The sequence below is a fragment of the Podarcis raffonei genome, chromosome 16 (genome assembly GCF_027172205.1).
Source record: "Podarcis raffonei isolate rPodRaf1 chromosome 16, rPodRaf1.pri, whole genome shotgun sequence".
NCBI lineage: Eukaryota > Metazoa > Chordata > Lepidosauria > Squamata > Lacertidae > Podarcis > Podarcis raffonei.
The window spans coordinates 11,938,613-11,959,918 of record NC_070617.1 but is presented as its reverse complement, the minus strand read 5'-3'; the positions used below and the strand labels follow the sequence as shown (position 1 = coordinate 11,959,918).

The window sequence follows — 21,306 nt, the reverse complement described above, 5'->3', positions numbered from 1 at the left end:
TCGCTGCAGCCTTTGTAGGTGCAGCTCTTGCAGCCGCCGTGTTCCTGGAAGGCTCCGTCCCTTCGGCAGGCCTCGCAGCCAGGGCCTCCTGCAGGGCCCCTCGGCTGCCACAGCAACGGCAAACGGGCGCCACGGGCCGGGCGCTGACAGGTTGCCGGCTATTACGCACGCGCATCTCCTTTATGATATTGGAGTTAGTGGGAGGATTCGTCGCGCGCATGCGCCGTCGTGTTGGCAGCCTGTTCGATGGGCGGGTGGGAAGCGACTGGGCTTCTAATAGCGGGCGGGGGCTACACGGCTACACGGGCCACATGACGAGGTCTGGCGGGCCGGATTCGGCCCGCGGACCTTGTGTTTGACACCCGTGCCTTAAATTAACAGGGACGCCACCAGTCAACCTTAGCCAACTTCCCCACAGCTCCTAGTCTTTCTTCTAGCCTCCCTTTTGCTTACCTCATGTGAGTGTAGGGAGCGGGGAGGCAACTAAGGAAATTCCAATGGGGCAACAAAATTTCTTATGGTGGTGGGGAGAGCAGGTCCAGCAACAGCGGCTAGCCAAGTTAGACAATTGCCGAGGGCCCCAGGGGCCGGGTGAGGGGGCCCTTGGGGGCCTGACCCAGCTGCACTGCAATTTGCCATTTTCCCTGTCAGGCTCATGGATGCTTTTCAGTGGCAGGTGGCTGTGCCGCTTTCAAATGAGAGCCAAGCTCTGCTCCAATCCCCAGTGGCTCGCTTCCATTTTAAGTTACCCAAAGGTCCCATCAAACCCATACATTTAAAGCTCATGGTTTCTCCCAAAGAATCCCAGGAACTGTAGCTTGTTAAGCTTCCTGAGAATTGTTAAAGGTAAGGTAAATGGACCCCTGACCATTAGGTCCAGTCGTGGCCAACTCTGGGGTTGCGGCGCTCATCTCGCTTTATTGGCCGAGGGAGCCGGCGTACAGCTTCCGGGTCATGTGGCCAGCATGACTAAGCCGCTTCTGGTGAACCAGAGCAGTGCACAGAAACGCTGTTTACCTTCCCGCCATAGCAGTACCTATTTTATCTACTTGCACTTTGACGTGCTTTCGAACTGCTAGGTTGGCAGGAGCAGGGACCGAGCAACGGGAGCTCACCCCGTCACAGGGATTCGAACCGCCGGCCTTCTGATCAGCAAGCCCTAGGCTCTGTGATTTAACCCACAGCACCACCCGCGTCCCTTGAGAATTGTTAGGAAGACCTTAAAAAATAATAACCACAAAGTGGCACGGGGGTGGGGAGAACTGAATTTTAAGAATGAAAAAGAAAAGAGTACCCTATTTTTTGCACCATAACACTCACTTTTTTCCTCCTAAAAAGTAAGGGGAAATGTCTGTGCGTGTTATGGAGGGAATGCCTATGGGTGGCATGCCTACGGATTTTCCTCCTCTAAAAACTATGTGCGTGTTATGGTCGGGTGCGTGTTATAGAGCGAAAAATACGGTAACTGGGAGGAAACAAAACTGACAGCTTCACCCATCCCTGTCATGTAACTGCATTTTCTTGCATTCACCCCATGGCCCCTCTAGTGGGTTCTCTCTTCTACTGTGGAATATTTAAATCAGAATTTCCTTGGGGCAGAGACCTGCTGTCTTTCCCCTCTTTTCTTATTTTTCTCATTGAAGTGCCTCCCACAGGGATGAGGCTACGTCTGAGCGTGTTGTGGCTGGTGACTGGAAGCAGCTGTCTGTGGTGTTCAGAAATTGGCTACACCGTCTGTCCCAACATTCCTACCTAGGGTATACCCCTCCAAAAATGTCCATCTTCTTTCTTACCAGCGCTGACGGTTACGGCGCTAACAAACTGCTCCCTCCAGCTGCTGCTGCCGACGACGAGGGCCAAGTTGGTCTTCTTTATTAATTTGTCCACAGTGCTCTGGAAAAGAGGGTTGTGGGGAGGTGAGAACTTTAAGCGGCAGAAGGGGCTAGTCCCTATGGAATTTCCCCCCCACGCCCACCCCTTTCCACCACCACCAGTATTGCTATCCTCCTCCTCTTGGCTCTTCAGTGCCCGTGGTCAGGGATGGCGTGGGAAATGTCATTGCATCTTTGGGCACCCTGCCACCCTGCCATCTGCCTAACCAGCCATGATGACAAGGGCACTGGAGCAAAAGGTGGCGTGAGAAACCGGGAGACAGATTCAAAGGAAACAAATCTGTTTTTAATAAAGAACCAGGACGGACGTTTGCCCATCTCAGAAATAAATTTGCTATTATTAACTTATATATTCAAAGAGAGGGAATTCCAAAAGGCAAGTAAAGTGCCATGATACCAAAGGCACAATTCCTACATTGTGTGGAATGGACGTCCAGACAAGGTGATATCTGCAGGAAGCCCTCACCTGCAGAGGGCAGTGATCCATTGAGTGTATAAGGATGAGATGATAACTGACACAGGGACATCACACTCAATAACATATTGTGAAAAACAGATAAGGTTTGGAGGCTGAACGAGATGCGAGGGCACCTTGTAGGGGGCAGATTCACATTTGGCAGGGTTGGATGTTTTGTGGTGGCCCAAAAGTCCATGGCAGGGGTCGAGCAGGTGAGGAAACAGAGATGTTTAAACTTCAGCTCCTTATTCTGGGGGATTCTCAGCCTCGGGTGATGGGCAAGGAGCTGGTTCCTGATTTGGTTCCTTATTCAAAAGCCCAAGGGTTCTTTCAAGACAGCCTTTTTATTAAGCATTCATCCTGGTTTGCTTGCTCAGTGGCCAGACTATGTCTGGTCTTTGCTGAGCATTTGTTAATGGGGTAGTTATACGACAATGGGCATCCGCCTTGCTATATCCTGGTTTGCTTGCGGAATGTTTAAACATCTTCCTGTTAGTCATTCGTTCATCCCACACTTTTCCCTGTCACTTTCCAAACTGCAAATAGTCTTGTTTGTTTAAAAAAATTAATGGATGGGGGAATTTGGAGGTTGGCACACTAGGACAAATGGGGCACTGCCCCACCAGTCCACCCACACTTGTCTATCTCTTTACTTACAATCAGTCCAAGGGATGGCATTTGCTGGCAGCTTCCTCCTCAGTCTCAGCATTTGTAGAACTCAGCAGGGAGGAGGAGGATGGGGGCAAAGCTAGATTTGGTTCTGCCTGTCATTGGCTCTGGTGCCACCTACTGGTGGGCTCCCTGCCTTCCACCCTACCAGTACCAATGGGCACCAGCCACCACTGGGAGGGGGTGGTGGATGCTGAGGTGTGAGGAGGGGGATTGTGACTAAAATGTCTTTCTTGCTAGGGAGTGCCAGGTGAGAGAGTGTCTTCTTACCTTGAATTCGTAAGATTCCTCAATAACAACTTCAAGTTTGGTGTTCTCTCCAAGGCTAGGACACCCCATCTTGGCAATTGCTTCCTCTTCTCCATTAGGCAGGCGGTTTTCATTGGAGTCACCTGGGGTGAGATTGGGGAGAAAACGGACACATAGGGAGCGGCTGGAATCCCAACATCCCCTCTCTGCCAGCCTCCAGAAACCTCTTTCCAACTCTCTAACCTCCTCTGTCACCCACCGCCCTCAGTCCCCTTCCCAGTTGCCTCAATCCATCTCCTTAATGGCCCAAGGTTGCCTGCTTTCCTAACAATTTGGCCCCTCTGCCTTTCAAACAGCAGCCCAGCATGCAGAAGGTGAAGCTTCTCTTATCATTTTATCTCCCTTTCATGAAAACCATCATCTGCTAAACTTCTACCTGCCAGCCTACTGTTTAAAAGCTGGGGAACAGAGGTAGGAAAAGAAGTTGTGCTCCCCTCCTTTCTATTTTTAAAAAGCAAAGATCATAGAACCCTGGAGGCAAGGCCTTTTCCCCACCAATTTGGCAAGTCGGTTAAATGTTGCTCTTGGACTTGAAACAACTGAGACAACTCTGAGACATCATCCTGCAATCGTTTGAGCATCACCCAAAAAGAGGAGACAGCTTTGCGTTAATTGGGACTGTGTTAATTTCAACTGTGTGCACGCCATACATTTAAAGCACATGACTTGCCGCTAAGAGTCCTGGGAACTGGAGCTTGGTGCTGGGAAATGCAGCTCTGGGGGGGGGGGGTAAACTACAGTTCCCAGGATTATTCGGGGGGGGGATGATGACAGTGTGTTCTAAATGTATGATGTGGACAATGTGAATTTAGACAGGGTGACTATAATTTGGGGGGGGACCAACACTTTTCATTTCTGCAGGGGGTTGGACTGGATGATACTCAGAGTTCCTTCCAAATTCTATGATTCTAGGGAAGAGTGTGAGCCGATGACCTGCGTGCCTGCTTAGTCTGCTGTCTGGCTGCTGCTCACTCCCTGTGGGTGGACAACTTCTCTCTCTTCTGAAGGTTCCTTATCTTTAAACTTACCTTGGATTCACAACCCTACAAATAAAGGGCTCCTCTAGTACCATGTCTTCCTTACGTCTTTCTGCCATAAGCTCAGGGGAAGGGAACCTCCTTCAGCCTGAGGGCCGCATTCCCTTCTGGGCAACTTTCCAGGGGCCACAAGCCAGTGGTGGGTGGGGCCACAGGCAAAAGTGGGCAGAGCAATGAATGTGAAGCTGACCTTTGTACAGCAGGCTTGCAAGACCTGGAGGACCACATTTACCCCCGGAAATCCGAGGTTCCTCATCCCTGTTGTAGCCCACCCCACATCCCACTCTGCCCCTCAAGTATCTTAGGATGTCTCTCCTGCAAATAATATTATTATTATTTATTCAATTTCTACGCCACCCTTCATCCAAGAATCACAGGGCGGTTTACAATATAACAACACAAAAATACATCACATAATACAAACTAAAACAACACACACACACACACCCCAGGTTTCCCCACTTTTCCCTTACCATGCCGTGGACCTGTGTCCAGCAGTTCTGGTGGCCCCAGCTCCAGGTGGAAGTTCTTGTTTTTCTCATACTCCTCATCGTCAATAATTTTAATTTCGATGTATCTCCTGGGGACGAGGGAGAAAATAATGGGTTCTCTGGAGCAGGCAGACTAATGCAGGAAACCATCTTCCCAAGGTACTGCCCCGCTTTCCCCTTCCCCCCTGACCTGGGCCTGGCCTTGGCCTTGCTCAGAGCCCAGCAAATGGAAATTTAGTAAGCCCATACTTCTTTGGCACGGAAGTGACGCAACAGGGAAAGCACTCCTTGGCTTAATATCGGCATAGCAGGCAGCCATTAAAAGTCACATGCAGTAGAGGCCGGTGCATTAGGGTGAATGGGGCATTGCCTCACCAACCTCAAATTGCCGCCAGCCAGCCCCGGCCTGCCTGCCCTCTTCCTTGCACCCAGACCAGTGGGTGGCCCTGCCTGGCAGCTTCCTCCTCCATAATCTCATCGTTGCCCCTTGTAAAAATCAGGGGACAAACCTATTTGGCTCCTTCTGCCATTGGCTCTGGTGCCACCTACTGGTGGGCTCCCTCACTTCCGCCCTAACAGAAACCGCTGGTCACTTATGTTAAGAGAGAGGGAGGGAAGCTTGGACCACCCCCACCCAAATCTTAGCACCAGATCTGGGTGCGCAGAACTCACATCCGGGCCCTGCCTGTCATCCGTTCGGGCTCCACCTGCCATTGCGGCCCCTGCCTTCTGCCCCAGAACCGGCCCCCTCTGCACAGAGGAGCGGGGCCAGCAGGGAGAAGCCAGCAACCCTCCCCATAGCCACCTCCTGCTCCTTCGAGCTCATCTCTGCTTATGCATGACCCCATGGCTTCGCTCTCGCCAAGCTGTGGCACAACACACACACATGCACACACTCCGGGTACGCTAAGCCGAGTCTGGCAGCCGGAGCCTCGCTTGATGCCATCTGTTTTTAGTTCCCTAATTACAAACACAAAGAGACGGCTTGGTACTAATGGGATGGGAATATATGTGGGTACGTCAACGCTATAGGGCTGCCAAGGGGGTGGAAGCCCTTGCCACCCTTTCGGCTCTTAAGATTCAGGTCTCACTGACACGGAGACATATCCCCAAACTCTGCCGCATTTGCGTCAGAACAACAAATCTGATCAAATGCATGCCACAGCTATATTTTCTAGCGGTACGTAAGTACAGAAGAGCGGTTGTTGTTTTTTGCTGGGCTGTCTTAACCTCTTGCCTTCCCAAGATCCTCAGTAACAGATTTGCTGAAGTTCCCTTCAGTGACAGGTGCTGTCGCCCTTGCGATCATGTTGAGCTTGAAACAGCCTCGTGTCTGTTTCTCTACTGTAGATTTTATTAAGGGGATAGAGAACACATAATTTATCCTCTTATGAGCTGGTTTCCTGGCTCGATCCTTAGAGGCGCTTCTGAGTATCTTCCTTCAGGGGGTCTCATAAATCCATCACTTGAACAGGTGGCAATATAGCAAAATGTTGTAATATCCCTGCAACGGCTATACTTGTTAGTTCCACATGTCACCTTTATTCTTCTGAGGCTGTGGCTTTGTATACAGATATAGATGGCTCCTGCACTTTTTACAGAAGCTGCCTGGCACACGTAAGCTAAGCAGGTCTAATTCTTACTCTAATGAAAGAGGCGTGTGGAGAGTCTTGGCCCTCCGGATGTTGCTGAACTACAACTCCTGTCATTGCTGGGGCTGATGGGAGTTGTGGTTCAGTAACACCTGGAGGGCCCAAACTTTATGTGGAATAAAAACTTTGCCTGCTTCCATTTCTGTGAGTGAGGCTGTCATGAAAAGACGGAAAAGCCCATACCCTTTAAAACTAATAGAGCAAATGGCATGTGCTTTTGAGAGAGAGAGAGAGAGAGAGAGAGAGAGAGAGAGTAGAGCAGGGTAGGTTTTTCAGCTCAGGGGCCGTATTCCATTCTGGACAACTTTCCAAGGGCCACATGTTAGTGGTGGGTGGAGCCAAGGGCAAAAGTGGGCAGAGCAACAAATGTCAATATTATCTTTTTATAGGAGGCTAGTTTCCACACATACACTCACAGACGCCCTTTCTCTATTCTCCATCCAGACAAGTAATAAGCATTCTTGCAGAGTTCAAGGACACATCCCAGTCAGACAAAAACACTCAAGGGTGTGGGGTGCAAAGGGGTCAGGGAAGGGTGCAGTTTAGGGACAGATTCAAGGGCCAGAGACGCCTCAAGGGCTTGTGGTTCCACATCCCTATTTTGAAGAGCAACTGCCGTGAGGTAATTTCCACCCGCTTTCCTCTGAAAGAAACATTGCTCTCCGCTAGTTCAGAAAGGAGCACATAAATGCGCATCCCAAAAATTTTCACTCACACTGACTTTTGTCTGCCACCACCCTCCCCTCACACACACAAACTCCTGCATGTTCCTCTCTATTGGCACACAGCACCCATTTTTATCTGCTCGCACTTGCACCATTTCCGTCGCACGTCGGCTTACGGCCTGCCAGCCGCTCGCCCCCACGCACGGGTGCTTTCACGCTCTCTCCCGCGTGTGCCATTGGCCAAACGTCCCGCTCCTTCCCCCCGCCACCCCACTTTCCCCTTCTCGTGCAATTAGGTCAGAGCCTGTCAAATTGAGAGCTGGAGGTTGCTGCAGCACAGCTTGACGGGTGAAAGATTAAGATTTCAAGAAATTAATTCCATGTGTCTGACGAAGCCGGAGGGATGCTGGGGGTGAGTGGTAGTGTTGGTTGGAGGCTGGCGACAAGGCAGCCGAGCAGCAATTATGAGGAGATAATTTTCTGAGATGGATGTGTGAGCACAGGATGCTGCCTGCTCCTGAGGGATGGAGCCTGGGACCTCCTGCCACTCATAGCAAATGTCCTTAAGAAAGAGTCTTCTACTGAGTCGGACCACTCAATCTAGCCCAGAACTGCCTGCACTGACTGGCAGTGGCTCTCCAAGGTTTCAGACAGGAAGTGTCTCTCAGGACTAGCTGGAGATGCCAGGAGTTGAACCCTGGGACCTTCTTCTGCGTGCAAAGCAGAAGCTCTAGCATCAAACTATGGAGCCCTTCCCTGCCACCCAACTTTTTCTGATGCAAAACCGGGACGTACGCCTTCCAGGAGGCGCACCCAGGAAAGTCACGTGACCCGCACCTTGGTCTTGCTGTGAAAAACATTGCACTTTTTCAGGGTGAGAGTGCACAAGATCGTGGCACTCAAAATGGCCGCCGAGATCTTGCATGACGAAAAACGGAATGTCCCTTTTACCCCAGGATATTTGGAAGGTGGGTTATCCAGGTTAACAGGCTCAGATCGCAGGTGACAGGAAAAGACTGTTGTCTACTCAAGACCTCGAGGATTAGCTGCCAGTTAAAGCAGGCATCACAGGCCAAGAGAGAGAGAGAGAGAGACTCTAATAAAGGCAGCACCTAATTTTCAAAAGAGGATTTCAGATGCTCTACCACTGACCTATGGCAGTGTGTGCCTTTCTTTCTTGTCTTTCTTTCATGTTGCATCATGAAGGAATGGTGCCCCTGAGCATGTACTGAGCACCTTTATCAAGCTTTGCCACTCCTGACCCAGCATCAGCCTCCTCCCATGTCTTTTAACATAAACCTGGTATGTGCAACAGACATTCAACATGCTATTCCCATTTCTTAAATCAGGGTGGGGAATCTGCTGTCCTCCAGGTGCGGTTGGACCAGCCAGCATGCCCAGGCACGGATGAGGGGAGTTGTAATCTATCAACAACTGGGGGTCCTCAGGCTCCGCACCCTTAAAAAAAAACACATATCTGTTTCCCATTTATTAGCTCTAGCCAAGCAATGCTCTGCAGCTGAATTTCTGCTTGCGTCAAACCGCTGTATCTCAGGAGCTAGATGAGAATGGGTTGGGGGGTTGGGAAGAGGGAAATGAGCTGTGTTGACATTTTCCAGAGGGGAGGTGTGATGGGAGGAACGGGGAAAGCAATCTCTGACTGCCACTGAGCTACTAGGGCTGCCATAGCTCAACAATTTTGTGGTCTTCCTAAAAAAAAAAAGCTCAACAACTTTATTTTTGAAATATGGCAGCTCTATACTAGACTAGGTTCAAGGTGCTGGTATTGGGCTACAGAGCCCTAGCTATACATGTTAACAAATCACTAACATTCATTAGACTCCAGTCAAGGCTCAATTTTGCTTGATAACAACCCAGTGGAACAGGAAATAAAACTTACACCATTAAAACAATGATAACAGCCACAAATTACTGAATGTAGTCTGGGGCCAGGATACCTAAAAGATCGTTTTGCCCAAGGCCAATCCAATATATTTTGCCACCTGAGGCAAACTGCAAAATGGTGCTTCCCGGCTAGGGAAGAAAGGGTGAACGAAGATCTACATCAGGAAAAGGGTGAGGGGATAAATCCACCTTCCCCCTATGGTTGAAATGGGAATCAAAGGCTGCTGTGATTGGGGAGGGGGCTGAATCGTGCAGAGGGCAGCCCCCACCATTTCCTCCTTAGGGATGGGAGGAAGCCAAGCAGCACCTCCTTTTCGTCGAAAGGCCGCTGTAGAGGCGGCATGGCTGCAGAGGAGGAGGCAGATTCGGCCTCCGAGGAGTTTGCCACAGCCGTCACTGCCACTGCTACAGAGGCAATGGGTGATGAATTCCTTGGAGGCCCTCTCTCCTGCCCCTGTGGATCCTGTGGCCTGAGGCGGTCACCTCACCTTGCCTCATGGGTGAACCGGCCCTGGTCTCACACATTATATACCCAATCAGTCACTGTGTCTTGCGGGAGAGGGCGGCCTACAGATGGCATCCTATCAGGAGGACCATTCCACACAGTGGAATTGGGCTTTTAGTGTGGCGGCACCTACTCACTTCCCACTTGTGATTCCTCGCAGCCTCCCCATAGCCATCATGGTTAACCAGCCATTGGTAGACTCATGCTCTATTATTCCTCCCTCCCCCCATCCTCTTTAAAAGCCATCCAATTTGGTGGCCCTCTTGTGTGGGTCACAGCATTCCTGCTCGTGTTTTCAGTACACAGTGCCCACACCAATATTTTCAAAGACAAAAACAAACCACCTTCCCTGGTCTCTTACATGGTCTCATCATTCTGGAACTCCACTTTGCCAGCTACCTCCTCATAGTCCTCTCCGGCCTTAGCGGTCCCCTCAATGGTGCGGAAGGGGATGGCCACTCTCCCGCGTGCCCCCGAGGTCCTCAGCACCTTGATGCGCACAGCCCCCACGCTCTCGCTCACACGCATGGAGGCACCGTCGAAGGTGAAGATGCCGGCATGGTCGTCGTCGAAGATCGTGACAGTGGCCATCTTAGAAGGCCCGAGGCATGCTTTGGGAGGAGGCTCAGGGCCCGGTTCGGCCCAGGCTGCCCGCACGTTACTGAGGTGGACATAGAAATACTCATCTTCCTCGAAAATGTCGTCATCAATGATTCCGACCCGCACTTCCTTGTGGGTTTCCCCTGGCTTGAAGAGCAAGGTGCCCTCCGCAAACTCGTAGTCAGAGCCAGCGTTGGCCGTCCCGTCCTCTGTGCGGAAATCCACCCGCAATGTGACGCAGGCTGGGTCCCCTCCCCGCCGGGCCACAGTCAGCACCACCGAGCCGCAGTTCTCGAAGCACTGGTAGTGCGCTGGCTCAAAGCCAACTTTGGTCACGGACTCGTCTTCTTCCGCACGCACCTCCTGCATGCTAATGGCCTTGCGGGCCTGGTCCGCCGCATGTTTTTTGAGGATATTCCCTGCTCCGATCATCATGCGTGTCGCCTGGATGCGGTAGAAAGCCCGGCTCTTCTGCTGTTGGACTAGCACATGATAGTTGGCCATCTCGATAAGCTGCTCCATGTCCTTTTCTGGATGTTTCTGCTTGAGGTCCCTCAAGGTGCGGGCCATATCCCTGCGAGCTTCATCATCCTGGTCCTTCCCTGCTTCCACGAGACCTTCGGATCCTTCCTTTAGTGAGTTGTCCATCTCCATGTCCAGCTTTGGATAGCCAGTATCACCCTCAGTCTCGATGATCAGGCCTCGGGCCTTGTCCGCCCGGTATTTCTTGTGGACGTATTTGTAGAAGAGGAGCCTTCTGTCAGCCACCCAAGCCTGGAGCACACAGAGTGGGAAGAAGAGGAAGGTGAGGAGCCCTTCCCACAATTCCACTATGCCAGGAGAGAACCAGGCCAGGATGAGGTATAGCCAGATATAGGCGAAGATGCTCCAGGCAGCAGTGACAAAGAAGACCCGCAAGTGTTTGATGCGCCGTACCTCGCCCTCAGGGACCACATGGATGCAGACGGCAATAATTACAAACATATTGAAGGCTGCACTGCCGACAATGGTGCTGGGCCCCATGTCTCCTGCAGTGAAGCCGTGGCCCACAATCTCAATGATGGAGAGCAGGATCTCAGGGGCTGAGGAACCCAGTGCCATCAGGGTCAAGTTGGAGACGGTCTCATTCCAGATGCGGATGGTTGTGGTGGTGGTCTCCCCGTTGGGCTTCTTGATGGTGATCTCTTTCTCCTGTGAGGTGATGACTTCTATGGAGGCCATGAAGCGGTCGGCAATGATGGACATGCCCAGGAACATGTAGATCAGAGCCACAAAGTAAACAATGGCCCTGGCCACCTTGTCCCCCACAGAGGGGTTCTGTGGGAACCACACTGGCAAGATCACACCTTCCTGGCACTCCGTGGCCTCTTGGCACTTGGTGTGGTTGCCGCCGTCCGGGGACGCTGTCTCAACGCCATGCGTGCCGCCATGGCCACCCACCGTCGCCAGCGGTGAAGGGAGGAACAAAGCCAGCAGCAAGGCTGAAGCCTTCAGTTGAGCCAGGAGTGACATGGCGAGGAAGACGATACCTGTAAGGTAGGGCAGAGAGTGTTAGTGAAATAATAATAATAATCCGTCCATCTGGCTGGGTTGCCTCAGCCACTTTGGGCAGCTTCCAACACATAGAAAAACATAATAAAACGTCAAATACAGGGCTCCTTCAGATGTCTTCTAAATGTCAGGTAGTTGTTTATCTCCTTGACATCTGATGGGAGGGCGTTCCACAGGGCAGGCACCACTACTGAGAAGGCCCTCTGTCTGGTTCCCTGTAACTTCACTTCTCACAGTGAGGGAACTGCCAGAAGGCCCTCGGACCTAGACCTCAGTGTCCTGGCTTAATGATATGGGATGGAGACACTCGTTCAGGTATACAGGGCTGACCCAAGGCCGTTTAGGGTTTTAAAGGTCAGCACCAACACTATGAATTGTGCTCAGAGCCAGTGTAGAAAAGGTGTTGACTACACAAGATAATGAAGGTTTGGACTTGGTGGCAGAAGCAGAGTGCATATATCAGGAACTCAGAAGAGACAGAAATAAAAAATTATGTACGTAAATTAGATTAACCATGCTTTTATTTTGTCCGCAGAGTTTATGGGAGTCTGGAGTCCATTGCTGTCAATCTAAAGGCACAAGGCCCTGTTTTGGTACTAGGGTATTCCAGAAACGTTGTCACTTCTGTGTCCCAAGCTTCTCACTTCCAGAGTTCTGGGCTAACATGTTTCCAAAAGGAGCTCTCTCTGTCCTCCCCATCACTTCCTTGTTCACTCCTTTTCTGCCAGAGGGGAGACAGCAACATCCCTTTCCCTCCCCCCTTCCCACGTACACCACCGCCTACTGATGCTGAAAAATAGATTCCAGCCCCGGCCCCAAGAATAGAATTGCGGGAGCTATTATATGCCTTTTCCTCTAGACACCCGTCCGCACCGATGACACAGAGGCACAACCACGCCTGTGTTCCCTCATTCATCAATCCAGAATAACTACCAATCCCTGCTGGAATACGTGCAGTCGCTAACACGGATTTAAACCCCATAAACATTTGGTGAAAGGAAGGAGGGAGGGTCTGCCTTTCACTACCCTACTTCTCATGAGCTTCTGCAGTTCCAGTTTTCTGATGTAAGGCATATGGGTGTAAGAAAGGGCTGCCTGCCAAAGGCCCATATCCTCCAGCTTCCCGATCTCCCAATGCCCAGCCAGATGCCCTCATGGGGTTCCCCAAAGCAGGACTGAGCAGAAGAACACTTTCGCCCCCCACTTGTGATTCACAGCTGGCATTTCGCTGCCTGAGGCGAAACAGAAGATGCCACCAGCCCCACTGTTGCTGCTGCCCGTCTGCTGAAGCCTCTCTTACCAGGGTTGCGTAGCAGCAGCAACAGCTTCTGGCAAGACATTCTGGAACTCTGTGAAATCTTGTGAGATCTCACTGGAAGCCCCCAACTTCCCCTCGCTTGCCTGGTGTTCAGTCAGCGAGACGCCCTTGAGGGCACTGCCCCGTGAGATTTCACCGCCTGAGGCAACTGCCTCAAGTCTGCCCCACGGGACAGCCCTGTTCACAACAGCTGGTATCCAGATTCACACTGCCTCAAAAATCGGAGGGAGAACTTAGCCATTGTGGCTAGTAGTCACGAATAGACTTGTCCTCCATGAATTTCTCCCATCCTTTTTCTACAAAGAAAGGTTTAGGATTTTTTTAGTTTCAAAGAAAGAGGCGCTTAAGAGGTGACACGACGGAGGTTTATAAAATTACGCGTTGCGTGGAGAAAGCGGCTAAAGTTGTTCTCCCTCTCTTTTGACACTAAATATCAGGTACACTGAATGTGGGAAGAATCAGGACAGAGAAAAGAAAGTTGTCCTTCACACACCACGGACTTAAATTATGGAACTATACCCTCCAACATCCTGGTGAGGCAAATCGGGACACGACCTCGAAGGGGCCCCCTCTCTCGGCTCTCTCCCTTGGGGTCCACCGCTCCCTGCCCTGCACCATCCTGGTGATACGCACCTTTGCCTGCCACCGCCACTGGTCACCCATCTGCCACCACAGTGCTTCTGGAAGTACGGGATCCAAAATAGCACATGCCGGGATGGAATCAGAAGCTGGGGCGGCTTCTGTAATTCCGGCATGTCCGACTCAAAACAGTATAGTTGCACGGCATGTGGAACTCACGCCCACAAGAGGCAGTATTGGCCACCAACATGGATGGCTTGAAAAGATGATTGGGCAGCTTTGTGGAGCAAAAAGTTATCTCTCAATGGCCACTAACCCTGATGGTTATGCTCTGCTCAGCTGGAGGCAGTAATGCAGGGGTAGGAAACCTAAGGCCCGGGGGCCGGATGAGGCCCAATTGTCTTCTCAACCCGGCCTGCGGACAGTCCGAGAATCAGCGTGTTTTTATACGAGTAGAATGTGTCCTTTTATTTAAAATGCATCTCTGGGTTATTTGTGGGGCATAGGAATTTGTTCATATCTTTTTTCAAAATATAGTCCGGCCCACCACATGGTCTGAGGGACGGTGGACCAGCCCACGGCTGAAAAAGGTTGCTGACCCCTGCAGTAATGCTTCTGAGTGCCAATTTGTGGAAGGCACAGGAGGGCAGAGTGCTCTGGTGCTTGGACCCTGCTTGGAGGCTTCCCACGGGCATCTGGTTGGCCGCTGTGAGAAAAGGATGGTGGACTATGTTCTAATGTGGCCCTTGCTACTTGTTGTTGTTTACCTATGAGAGGTTTATAAAATGAAACTGCTGGGTTTGGAGAGTGGCTGGGGAGTTTTTGTTATTCTCTCAGCATACTGGACCAAGCTGGGGCAACAGGGGGCATCATAATCCCAGCGAAATTGATTGATTGGGCAAGAGATTCAGGGCAGACACAAGAAAGCACTTTTTCACACGGTGCGTAATTGACTTACATCACTCACTCTGGCTTAGAAAGCTTTAAAAGCAGATTAGATGGGCCTCCGCCTCGGCCGTTTTAATGTGTTTTTAAACAAACCTTATGGTTTCGCTCTTCCACTGCAGTTTTACGCTGAGCCACAAATTGTTTCAATTCTGTGCTGTTATTTATACTAGTTTTGTTTTAATTATTAGGGTGTTGGCAGTGTTTCTTTAATTATGCTTATTTCACTTCGTGAACAGCCTTAAGGAATCTTCCTGACGGCTGGCTGTAGAAATTTAAGAAAGAATTACTACAACTACTCTTCTGCCTTTGCTAGAAAGCTTTGTGCTGTTAATTCCTCTTGATTTGTGTTGATTTGATTTTTGTGCTTTGCATTTAAAAAGAAAAGTGTTATGTTTGTTTCCCTTTATAGACAGCTTAGATAATTTCATAAATAGCTGGCCATATAATTTTTTTTTAAAGAATTGTTGGCCTGTATCCAACTAAACCATATTCAGAGCAGACACATTGAAATGAATAGAAATGTAGTCATGTCTATTGTTTTCAATAGGTATGCTCTTAGTAGGACTAATATTTGATATATTCTATTATTACTGCTGAAGGGGCATATTACAATATTGTTCTATTTATCCCAAAAGGGGAGGTTTTTCTACACCAGCCAGAAGGACAGGTTTTTTTCTGTTGCTTAGATGTTACAGTGAAAATAGGCCTATCTCAGGAAGGTCTAGGCCTAGGCGGGTGAGAGATAAGAGCAAGGCTAGATGGATGTTTCATTCTGGCCCCAGACAGGGGAAGACTGAAGACAAGGAGGCGAGTTGAAAGGGAGGAGTAAGTAATACAGGAGACAAAGCCCCATTTTATTGCCATTAGTATAAATCACATGTTTTACATTTGAACACGTGTTGAGGTTCATGGCGTGGAGAGGCTGGTGCAGGAAGGAAAGGGGGGGCAAGCCCATGTAAGGACATAGGAAGTTGCCATAACTTTCGGTTTACAAGAGACCAGGTGGTATTCTATTCTGCAAATCTATATAAAGGGGGCACACCCTGACTAGGGGGTGCAGATTGCAAACTTATTGCTCTGTACCTTTGTTTTGCATATGCACTTCAAATAAAAATCCTGTTAATAACCTGCAAGGACGTTTTGCCGCTTTGTGTGAATCTGTGCTTCAGGGACCCAAGAGCAGATATGTGTGGTCCTTCACTGCTGCTACTATTTCTACACACAAACCATAGGTTTGTTGATGGCTTCTGCATGGCTGCCTAGAATGGCTGTGTTTGGAGGCTAAATGCCCCAAATTCCGGCCTACGGGAAATAAACAGTACAGTATGGGAATGAGCATCTGCCTTCTCACCCAGCTTGTGAGCTTTATTTGGAAGCACCCAGCTTGCCCCAGCAGGAAAACAGACAGAACTTGGGCCTGATCCAGCACAGCTTCCCTTATTAGCCATGATAGTTAGCAATGGCACCTCCACATCCAGAGGCAGTCTACCTCTGAATATCAGTTCCTGAGGTAAAAACACTGAGGGGAAGTTTGTCGTCTTCAGGTCCTGGCTGAGAAGTGAGTATTCAGCAGCCACAGAACACTGAATGTCTATTGAGAGGATAAACAGAAAACTGGGTGGGTGTGGGGAGAAGGGGGCGTTGGAATGGAGTATCCAGGAGAGGGCACGGCTGTCTGATTGGAATGGAGTATCCTGGGAGAAGGCACCCCAGGCAGGAGCACTCCACATTACGTTTTGTTCTGGTTGCGGGTCCCGCTGGCATCTGACTGGCCCCTGTGGGGAACCAAGATGATGGGCTACATGAACGGTTGGTCTGAGCTGTTCTTACATCTCTAGAAGTCGCTGGTCTGCCTTTCCAGCACCATGTTGGGAACAACATTTGCTTTACGGTTCCCTAAGACTCGCCGTCGTTTTGCTGCAAGAGGCTAAGGCTGTGTGTACGCACTCCCATTTGCGACCATTGGCTTCCACCACTGGTTTAGGAAGCGGCGTACACATGACATTACCCAAAATCCATATCCCTCCTGCCGTTGCTTATGAAAGAGTACACTTCGATGCATTACCCTACCCCAAACCAGCTTCGATCCAAATTGAGAAAAAGAACAAGCTAGCTGCAATTTTTATTTTTATTTTTAGCCAATGATATGTACACAGCCTAACACAGCTACCGTTCTGGAGATTATTTTTTTTAATGTTGTTTGTGCATCCCCGCAGATGTGATTTTCGGATTTCAGACTCCTTTCCTGAGTCTTGAGAACTTAAGCGGTGGGGGCAGTTTGCCTCGGGTGCACAAGCTCTTAAATGCGTTCACACTGACGCAAAATGCCAACACACTCTTTCCTTCCCTCCACCTCTCCCCTCCCCATAACAGCAGAGACACGGAATGCATTTCAGCTCCATAATAAGTGTGACCAGAACCAGATTAAGTATTCCATTTAAATTCTTAATGTGTTCCATTCTGTGTACTATGTGTGTGTGTGTTTTAAAGGAAATTATGATGGGCCCGTTTGCTAATGCATTCCGCTTCAGAAGCCGGCACCAGATAAGAGGCTGTTGCAGTGTCAATAAGCACCTTTTCATTTGGACTTTGCGACTGTTGAACGCTGCTCATTAGGTATGGAAAGTGGAAGAGAGAAATCAAAACCGGCATTGTAAAAATCAAGCGTCGCCGGGTCGTAAGTCTGCAGGCTTGTTACTTTTTAACTCGATGGCTGTGTGGTGCCAGGTGCAGGGATGCTTTAGGAATACTAAATATTATTATTATTATTCCGATTAACCAGCCTTTGGGCTGATTATATTTGATTTCTAGTTGTGGGAAGTGGACTCTTGGGAGATCAACCAGTTTCTGGACCTATTCCCAGCTAAGGAAGAGGAGAGAGATCTGAGTGCTCCTTTCCCAAAGCTATGGAGGATGGGGCTGGAGGAAGGAAATACCTGACAGGGATTCAGTGGGGGGCTGACCCATTGAGGCAAATGGAGCACTGGCCCATCAAACAGAGAGCCAGTGTGGTGTGGTGGCCAGAGTGTGGGACTAAGACCTCAGAGACCAGAGTTCAAATCCTGACTTGGCCATGAAGCTCGCTGGGTGACTGGGTTGTTGTGAGAATAAAATGTGAAGTGAGAGAACCACGTATGAGCTCCTTGTAGGGAAGGTAGGATACAAATTTATTAAACAAACAAACAAACCTCTCAGTCTGAGCTCGGCCAGCCCCTCACCTGCCTGCATCCTTACTTACATCTGACTGTTCTCATCTGAGAAATGAGAAATTGAGAGAACTGAAATCGACAGAGCCTTCCATCCCGAGTTACAATAACCCTGAAAAGAGGTAGGCAGTACAGTGGTACCTCGGTTTACAAACTTAATCTGTTCTGGAAGTCCGTTCTTAAACCAAAATCATTCTTAAAAGAAGGTGCGCCTACCCTAATGAGGCACCGTTTGGCTTCCATTCGTAGACTGAGGTAAAGTTCGCAAACCAGGACACTACTTCTGGTTTTGCGGAGTTCATAAACCGAATCGTTCATAAACAGGGCTGTTCTTAAACCGAGGTACCACTGTACTATTGTTTTCCCCCTGCTTCCCACCACAGTGCAGGTGTTGGAAGTTGGGAGAATAAGGCCACCTAGTGAATTTTTGGCGATATTCGAACCAGGGATTTTCTTTCATCACTTGCCCTCCTAGCCACTTGCTCTCCCACTGATGAAGACTGCAGAGGGGGATTGTTGAATCCAAGGGTGGAGGGGCATCTTTGATTAGGGAAGGGCTGTAGCGGTAAAGCTACCTTGCATACAGAAGGTTCAGTCCCTGGCATCTCCAGGAAAGGCTGGTAAAGCCTCCCAGTCTGAAACCCTGGAGAGCCACTGCCAGTCAGAGCAGACAACACTGAGCTAGATGGACCAATGTTCTGATTCAGTATAAAGCGACTTTGCGTGTTCCTATGATTAGATCAGGAGAAGAGGAAAGGCATGGAATTTCCTTCCGCAGATGTAACTCACCCCCCCCCAGCTCAACAAGGCTTCTGCACAGCTCCTGTGCAAGTCAAAGGAGCTGTGTGGGACCTTAAAGCATCCCCTGCCGTGGGATCCTTCCTTCTTTCCCATTGTCTCAGTGTCTCCTCCCTCCTCCCTCCCATACGTCTCTGTCCTAAATCGGTCCCTGTGCCCATTTGGCTGGGCAATCTGGCATTGTAATCCCCGCCATTAATCCACCGCTGCTTTCTGTGCTGGGTTGTGCATGGGGGGGCACAGAGAGGACGGGTGATCCCCCATTATTCCCCTTCTGCTTGCCCTCTCCCTGGAGGGGTCGGCCAGGGCCAGCCCGTCCTCCTCTCTTTCTCCCAGCAGAGGTTACGGCTCTGTAGAAAATACTATACGTGATGCAAACACAGTGTGCTCTCCCCACACCGACCTTCTGGTTTTAAGGTGGTAAAGCACTGAGGACTGTGCCTTGCTTGCTCCTCCAGCCTCTGATTCTCCAAACACATACCCGTTTTGGGAAAATGCATCCGATAGCTGCTTGCCAGGGCTTCCCATGGCATTGTATGCGCAGCAAAACGCACATGTGGTCTCTTTATCAGTGGTGCAGTGAGCATTTAGTTTCCTGCACAGCTCATAGTAGGGAAGTAGCCAAGTGTGAACTGGTCAGATCAGGAGAGGAAAGTGGTAGCTAGGGCTCTCTCATGCGATGCAAAAGATAGTGGCATTAATTGCACATGCATTTGTGCGGAGGGAGGAGTGCATGATCCCAGGCAATGTCCCGAAGCAAAAAAAGAGCAGACAGGCAGGTGAAAGGCTACTGAAAACGGGCAGCCCACAGCCTGCGAAAAATGTCCATTGTGGATGAGAATATATTCAATAGACTGCGAACCAGGAGCACATGGAAGGGGCACATTTGCCAGGCAAAGGCAAGCAAGCGGGCAAGATGACACACAGATTATGTGAAGGAGCTCGACATGCGCCTCTGTGCGCAGCTGACGCATGGGCGCAAAGGGCAGTATTTCTACAAATCAGGAAAAACAAAACTGATGGATATGTCAGCCTGGAAATTGCACCCTTGGCTTCTGAAGCCCGCTGCCCCCTCTGTAGGAACTGGTAATTTTTCTGAATGCCAGTTGCCGGAAATGGCAGGAGGGGAGTTTCCCATTAGGGCTTTCAGTTTGCCACTCTGAGAACAGGATGCTGGACTGAATGGGCCCCCACGTACATCCTTCATCTTACAAGGGTCAGGCCTTGCGGGGCAAAGATGAGCAGGTACTTTACAAATGCTCAGATATGGTCTCCTTTTATGGTTCCAGCACTGGAATCGGGCCCAGAGGCCAAGCTGTGGAGTAGCTGCCTTATCCCAAGTCAAACCATTGGTCCACCTCGCTCAGTCTTGCTGCTCTCCAGGGTTTCAGGTAAGGGACATTCCCCGCCCCACCTGGAGATGCCAGAGATTGAACCTGGCACCTTCTGCATGCAGAGCAGACCAGATGTTCTGCCACCGAGCTCTGCCCCTTCCCTAAGGGTTGAACCACACTTTATCTATGCCTGTATACAGTGCTGTTTATCTAGGAAAAGGGTTTCCAAAACTCACCATGAGCTCCTCCCTTGTTTTCTTAGAATGGCAATGGTGCCCACCTGAGAGGTGCGGGAACTGAGTTCCAGCTGGAAAAAAGCCCTGTCCATATAGAAAGTTGCAGCCTGGGCGGGATGTGACAGAGGCGTTTGCCCTGGGTTTGAGGTTGCATGTATCCCAGTAATAGGCTTTTCCATTTCCTTCCGCTTATAATGTCCTCTCTGTGTGTGTATGTGTGTAGTAATGTGTTTGCCATCACCTCCTCCGCAGCGTTAAGGGGCCAACCCTAAGCAGGTGCCAGCTCCCATCCGAGTTCACTGGCAGCAGCAACTGGCACTGCCAAGGTGGCATGAGCAGGCGATGCTGTGCCAGGCCTTGGCTCTAGGAGGACATCCCAAGAATCCCCTGGGGAGGCAGGGAAAGCGACATATGCCCAGGGCTCCTTGGCAGAACAGGGGCACCCTGGCAGGAGGAACTACCCGCTGGGATGTAGCCAGTCAAGTTGTGTCCGTCCAGCACCAGGCTGTGTGGGGCCTGCCCCCAAGACACCTCTGGCAACCAGAGCAACCAGCGGTGTCCTCTGTTTGCAAGCCCTTTTGACCTCTCGCCATTTCATGTGCCTTTTTCCGCTTGCAATTATTTCTGCCTTGAACAATTCAGCCTCTGCTGGACCCTCTCTTATATGCATGGCCCTCCGAAACCTCCTTGGCACGTTTGCACACTCACACCCAACCGAATTCCCTTTCTGCACGGGTTTGTGCCTGTCCCTAGAAAACTGCAATACACCAAGCCAAACAGTTGGTCCATCTAGGCCAGTACTGTCCACACTGACTGGCAGCATCTTTCCAGGATTTCAGGCAAGGGTCCCTCCCTGCAGATGACACTGGGGATTGAACATGGAACATGCTGACATGCTGTACCAAGGAGCCTTTCCCCAGAATTGTACCACATTTAAGATGCAAGGGACATCAGAGTTCCATGAGCACCAGACCCTGTTGCGATTGCTCTGCAAGAGGCTTCCCAGCAGAAAAATCAAAGCGTTTTAAAAGTCTTTGCACAGCCTGACCTCATGCATATGGGGGTGGGGGGAGAAAGACCCCTCAAGTGTGCATGCTGCTGCCACTCCGCACAAGACTCAGCGGATGCCCTCGTGCAAGGCGGTGCAAATGTGC

General features: G+C 50.3%; 1 protein-coding gene across 1 annotated transcript in view; it reads right to left on the bottom strand.

The window, feature by feature from the left end:
• The window catches only part of LOC128403297 (sodium/calcium exchanger 1-like), a 29,617-nt gene that overhangs the window by 6,379 nt on the left and 1,932 nt on the right, over positions 1-21,306 (bottom strand). Inside the window, exons 2-5 of the mRNA XM_053367965.1 lie at positions 9,944-11,711; positions 4,838-4,944; positions 3,289-3,410; positions 1,794-1,893 (exon numbers count right to left, since the gene is read on the bottom strand). Of these exons, the coding sequence (XP_053223940.1) occupies positions 1,794-1,893; positions 3,289-3,410; positions 4,838-4,944; positions 9,944-11,694 (2,080 nt within the window). The 5' untranslated portion in view covers positions 11,695-11,711. The remainder of the gene's footprint in view (positions 1-1,793; positions 1,894-3,288; positions 3,411-4,837; positions 4,945-9,943; positions 11,712-21,306) is intronic.